The sequence below is a fragment of the Chiloscyllium plagiosum genome, chromosome 1 (assembly GCF_004010195.1).
Source record: "Chiloscyllium plagiosum isolate BGI_BamShark_2017 chromosome 1, ASM401019v2, whole genome shotgun sequence".
NCBI classification, from domain to species: Eukaryota; Metazoa; Chordata; class Chondrichthyes; order Orectolobiformes; family Hemiscylliidae; genus Chiloscyllium; species Chiloscyllium plagiosum.
In genome coordinates, this window is record NC_057710.1 from 59,840,686 (window position 1) to 59,846,685 (window position 6,000).

The window sequence follows — 6,000 nt, forward strand, 5'->3', positions numbered from 1 at the left end:
CATCCTACTTGCTAAAACTTTTTTCTGCCTCCTTCAAGCTCTCCTAAGTCCATTCTTCAATTTTTTTCTGGTCTGTCTGATCATAACCTCCTCAACCTTAAGTAAGCTTCCTTCTTCTTCCTCACAAGATGTTCCACATCCCTTGTCACCTAAGGTTCTTTCAACCTACCATTCTTTCCTTTCCTCAGTGGGGCAAACCTGTTCAGCAATCGCAGCAAGTACTTCCTAAACAGCTTCCACATTTCTGTCATGCTTTTCCATGAGAATATCTGTTCCCAATTTAGGTGCCCCAGTTCCTGCCTAACAGCATGATAAATCCCTCTCCCACAATTAAATACTTTCCCATACCATCTACTCCTATCCCTCTCCATGACTGTAGTAAAGGACAGGAAGTCGTGATCACGATCACAGAAATGCCTCCCACTGAGATCTGACACCTGGCATGGGTTCGTTGCCAAGCACCAAATCCAATATGACCTCTCCTCTAGTTGGCCTATCTGCATATTGTGTCAGGAACCCTTCCTGGACACACCTCACAAAAACTGCTACATGCAAACTATTTGAACTAAGGAGGTTCCAACCAATATTAGGGAAGTTCAAGTCATCCATGATGACAACCATGTTACTTCTGCATCTTTCCAAAGTCTGCCTCCCTGGTGTGTGATTTGCAAATTTAGAGAGAATAGTTTGTATTCCCCTGTAGTGTGTTTTGATTAAAAGTGAAGCTTTATGTTTTAAATAAAGGTTGATTTATTGCAAAACTAATGCCATAAAAGCAACAGTGTTACTAATTCCAATAGTATATTCAACATTTAAAACTGGATACTGATAAAGATATGCTTATAAAGGTGGAAGCAATAGCACACTCACCCAATATTATTACAGACCCTTTTTTTATTTGTTTGTGAGATGAATTGTCCATCCCTAATTGTCCAGAGGGCGGTTAGGAGTCAGTCTCATTGCTGTGGATCTTGTAGAGCAGAAAAGGATAAGATGACAGATTTCTTGCTATAAAGGACACAATTAAATAAAGGACACAATTGTGGCAATCAGCAGTGATTGTGGTCAACTTTAGGCTAGCTTTTTATTCCAGATTTTTGAGTTTAAATTTCACTAAATGTCATGGTGGGATTCAAACCAAGTTCCCCAGAGAATTAACAATAGCGGAAATTATTGGAGAAACTCAGCAGGTCTGGCAGCAACTGTGCAGAGAAAGAAGAGTTAAAGTTTTGAGTTTAGTGACTGTTTAATCAGAATCGAGAATTGGCTTGGGGCTGTGAATTGTTAATTGATCAGCCTAAATCTTGGTACAGAATCATCCATTGTATTTTGGTCAAAGTTGTTATATTTTTAACTGTCCAAGCTTGATCTTGGACACTTTCACCCTGTCAGGTTTTTGCTGAGATAGGAAAAGTTATTCATACATCGAGGGGAATTATTGTCAATATTAACCCTTGGAAATAATAATTGAATTTCTAAGAGTTTCTCTTCAATTTCTTCTTGAGACAAATGCAGCCTGGCTCTAATACCAGCTGATTGCATAGGTGGTGGTGTGACTTATGGGAACCATTTTGCGAGATTATTTGTGTCAATTTTAAAGACAGATTAACCTTCCTTCTTTTCAAATTATACATAACATAAATAAGAGCAGGAGTAAGTCACCTGACCTGGTGACCCTGCTGCACCATTCAATATGATCATGGCTGATCTTTTTGTGGACTCAGCTCCACTTATCTGCCAGCTCACCATAACGCTTAATTCCTTTACTGATCAAAAATATATCTGCCTTAAAAACAATAAACGAGATAGCCTCAGCTGCTTCATTGGGGAGGAAATTCCACAGATTCAAAGCCTTTTGGGTGAAGACGTTCCTCCTCAACTCAGTCCTAAATCTGCTCCCCCTTATTTTGAGGCTATGCCCCTGGATCTAGTTTCTAGTGTAAGATTTAACATCAATTTGTGACACTACTATTTTGTTCTTATCCTCTGATTCAAGCCAGTAAGTAGCTTTAATAGTCAACTTTCCTTTGACTACTGTATAATTATAGTTCTGTAAACAATTTTTGTTTTTACTCTGTTCATTTATGCAGCTTTTTATTTTATGACAAATGTTTTCACACTTGAAGAAAATAATCCAGATGCTATTTTGAAGTAGAGAAGGAAGATAATAAGCGGTAAAAAGAGATCTTGTTTTGTTTTTTAAACAGGTATTCGATCTGTAAGCTTTTATGAACACATTATAACAGTAGGAACAGGACAAGGTTCTCTGCTTTTCTATGACATCAGAGCTCAGAAGTTTATGGAAAGGCTGTGTCAAGCAAACTACTACAGTGAGAAGCTGAAACTCAAGTCTTGTGAAGAAATTTTAAAATTAACAACAGGGAAGGGTTGGTTGGTAAGTTGGGACATTTTATATTTTCTATTAAGTGCAAGATGTGAACAGTTCTAGAATACCTGTTCCATGGGGTTTACAAAGTACTTGGTTTTAAGTTTGTCATTTCTGCACAAAAAGATAATCTATTTAATTCATCACTAGATAATTATTTTAGCAATGTTGTTAGGACTGTATTGGCAAAGGCACCGGAGACCTCTGATGCTGTCCACTGATTTGTCATGGATTTTTTTTAACATCCGTTTAAGGATTGATGGAACCTTGATTTAACATGTTGACACCTCTAAAACATAGCACTCCCTGCATTGCACTACTGTGTCAACCCGGGATTATCTTTAAGGTTTTGAAGTCAACATTTTAACTGCAAGATGAGCGTGCTACCAATGGGTCTAGACCTGACGCAAAGTATATGAAACACTTAATAACTTTGTACGCCATCCATGTAAGCTGCATCCATTGATACTATTAGGGGGAACTAATTATGTAGTGGTGATGTCACTGGGCTAGTATTCTCGAGACTAGGCTAATGTGCTTGACACAAGGGCTAATGTGGTTGAGGTGAGGTGATGATACAGAATAGAAAGAAGAAGAAAGTGGTGTGCAGTAAATTGGCAAAAATATGGACATTAATTATGTAGTTGATATTAAATGGCAAATTAAATTTTTTTGTAATTACATGTTTTACTTTATTTTTTACTTTTTTTTAAAGCAATAACCATGTAATATGGGCTAGTTAATATTTGAGAATACACCCATTACAAATCATGGATAAGAGTTTACCCAAGATACTCGAATCTTGCTGCAGATGGTTCCTTTGCAGCTTCGGCGAAAGGAACACTGCAGTCAGCCTCAAAATTACAGATCCTTCAGTTCCCTCTGAGTTTTCCACAACGTTTCAGCACTGTTTCTCAGCTAGGTCACCTCCTCTTTCAGAGTTTGATTGATGACATCAGTTAGACCAACTGTACTCAGCACACACTACACGCTCAGGAAGACTTCTTCCTCTATGCCATGCATACCCTTTACCATGGTGGATACTGGGTCAGTCCGCTTCAGATTCTTCACAATAGATTCAGTCAGTTCAGCAATACAGAGGCCAATGGCCCAGTTAGTATATCCTTTCAGTTTAATCACTTCATAAGCACTATCCACCACCATTTTGTGGACGTCTTTCCAGTTCTCCTTGTCCTTCACTGCTGCAGTCCAACTGCCGCCACATTGGCACCACTTCAAACGGAACACTAGAATCTCCGAGTTCACCAAGCACCCAACCATGGCAACTGAATGGATGGAACCCACGTTTCTCAGCCATCAGGTAACGGAATTGAGCAGAATCCATATTACAGCCGCTGCCAGTCACATGGTTCTTTGGAAGTCCACTCATAACGTTGATATTTGATGTTACGTACATCAGAATATCAACTGGATCGGATACTACAATATGTTTGCAGTTGGGGCTGTATTTTACAATCTGAGGTGATGAATTTAAAGATGTTGACATTTCTCTGGACCAGATTCAGTCGGCTCTCACGCCCTCTTGTTGGCAGCCACCAGCAGTAACAACCAAGATCGAGAATTAGCAGTTATTGCATAATATTTATCAGCATAACCTTTGGGTTTTTTGAGAAACAGGCTGCCATGAAGAAGATCTATCGTTTCTCCCTTCCGTTTGTCTTCCAGAACATCACCCAAGGCCATCGCATCGGTTAGTTCCCTTAAAAGAATGCTAATAGCACACCACATCCCAACCTGGCCTACACCTACAATGATGACCTTATTTCTTGAGGCTTCAGATCCATTTTGAGAAACAGGCGTGTTAAGTTTCTCCAGCACTGTCGCCATGTTATCTTCCAGAAGTTTGCAATGTGGCACCTCCCCCTTTCCACTGCTTGCTTGCTCTCTGTCTTGGCAAATGAAATTTTAACATTGAGTTATATGAATTATTATAGATATTTCGATAGGAAGATGTGGCTCATTGTATATGATGAATGAAATTAAATATCATGCAATGAGACTTGTGGATGTAATAGGTGTAAGCTTTAAAATCCAGGCTGAGAGTCAGAGGCATTGGAAAAGCTTATTGCATACAAAGACTTGTCGCCTGTGCAATAGGTTAGAAGGTCACAGAGCTTGGTCTGTGGCTTCATAATGTACTTGTCAGATCATAGTTAAAAATACTGCTGGGGGGGATCTAAGATGGCGGCAATCTGAGAAGATCACCCTGCAGAGCTTCACATCGCAGCAGGACGGTCCTTTAACCCACCCAACCAAGGTCATCAGGATTTCTTGGGGCATTGGAAAGATTGTGGAGCCCCAAGAAACATTTAAAAATTGACTTACCTGTATTTTCAACTGTCCAGAAATGCCGAAAAAGGGAGGAGGAGCATCTGAGGCCGGGCCTGCAGCTCAGCCTGCAGCGAAACAGATTGAAGAGAAGCTGGCTCCAGTCTCTCTCATGCTGCAGAAGCATGAGCAGCAGCTGGGAGACGTGGAAAAGAGGACGGATGAGGGAGCACAGGGTCACAGTGATGGAAGTTGATGCCAATTCATTCAAGGAAAAGATCCAAGCCCTGAAGACGCAGCTTCGTAATTTGCGTGACCAAGTGGATGATCTTGAAAACAGGGGCAGGAGAAAAAACATGTGGATCATTGGTCTGCCCGAGGGTAAGGAAGGTGAGCGGCCTGTGGAATTTGTTGAAGATTGGCTTCCGAAATTCCTTGACTTGGAGAATGGCATGAGAGGATTGAAGATAGAGAGGGCTCACCGGGTCGTAGCACGGAGGTCAGGTCTGGGTCGTCCTTTCCTGGTGCGGTTCCGTCATTACCGGGATAAGGAGAGAGTCATGGACCCTTCCAGACTCCAGGGGAAGGATCCAAAGGCCCTAATTTACGAGGGGTCTAAGATCATGTTTTTTCAGAACTTTTCAGCGGCGGTGATCCAGAAACGAAAATCATACGATGGTGTCAAGAGAAGATTGAAGGAGCTTGGGATTCAATACTCCGAGATATCCGGCAGTGTTTCGGATCACCTTAGATGGATCCATGCATCTCTTTGACACATCGGAGAAGGCAAGAGACTTTGTGGACAAACTAACCAAATTTAAACAATTGTAGTATGTATAAATATTGTTGCTTGGGTGTGCATTTATCATTCTGTAAAAGAAATGGAGGAAATCCCCGGTTAGAGCTTTGTTTTTCCCCTTTTTTCTCCCTCTATTGATGATGATAATTTGGTTCAAACTATGTCTGGTGGTGGTTAAGATGTACATTTTAAATTGCTAAGTTAGGAATTACCAAAGGATGGGTGGGGTATTTATTCCCCCTTTTTTTATATAAAAGAATGTTTTTTTATTCATATTGATATTCGATGGGGTGTTTATTCTTTTTAGCTTGTGCTTGCGATGCGGCTCTAGCTGGGAGAAGCGAAGGTGGTTGAGATTGTTAGAACTGGAAATGTGTTGCTGGAAAAGCGCAGCAGGTCAGGCAGCATCCAGGGAACAGGAGAATCGACGTTTCGGGCATAAGCCCTTCTTCAGGCTTATGCCCGAAACGTCGATTCTCCTGTTCCCTGGATGCTGCCTGACCTGCTGTGCTATTCCAGCAACATA

At 40.9% G+C, this 6,000-nt stretch overlaps 1 protein-coding gene and 1 pseudogene across 1 annotated transcript in view; one reads left to right on the forward strand and one right to left on the reverse strand.

The window, feature by feature from the left end:
• dcaf12 (DDB1 and CUL4 associated factor 12) overlaps positions 1–6,000 on the forward strand; it is a 93,607-nt gene that overhangs the window by 69,839 nt on the left and 17,768 nt on the right. Inside the window, exon 8 of the mRNA XM_043687546.1 lies at positions 2,208–2,395. Coding sequence (XP_043543481.1) covers positions 2,208–2,395 — 188 coding nt within the window. The remainder of the gene's footprint in view (positions 1–2,207; positions 2,396–6,000) is intronic.
• LOC122548786 lies at positions 3,120–4,234 on the reverse strand (annotated as a pseudogene).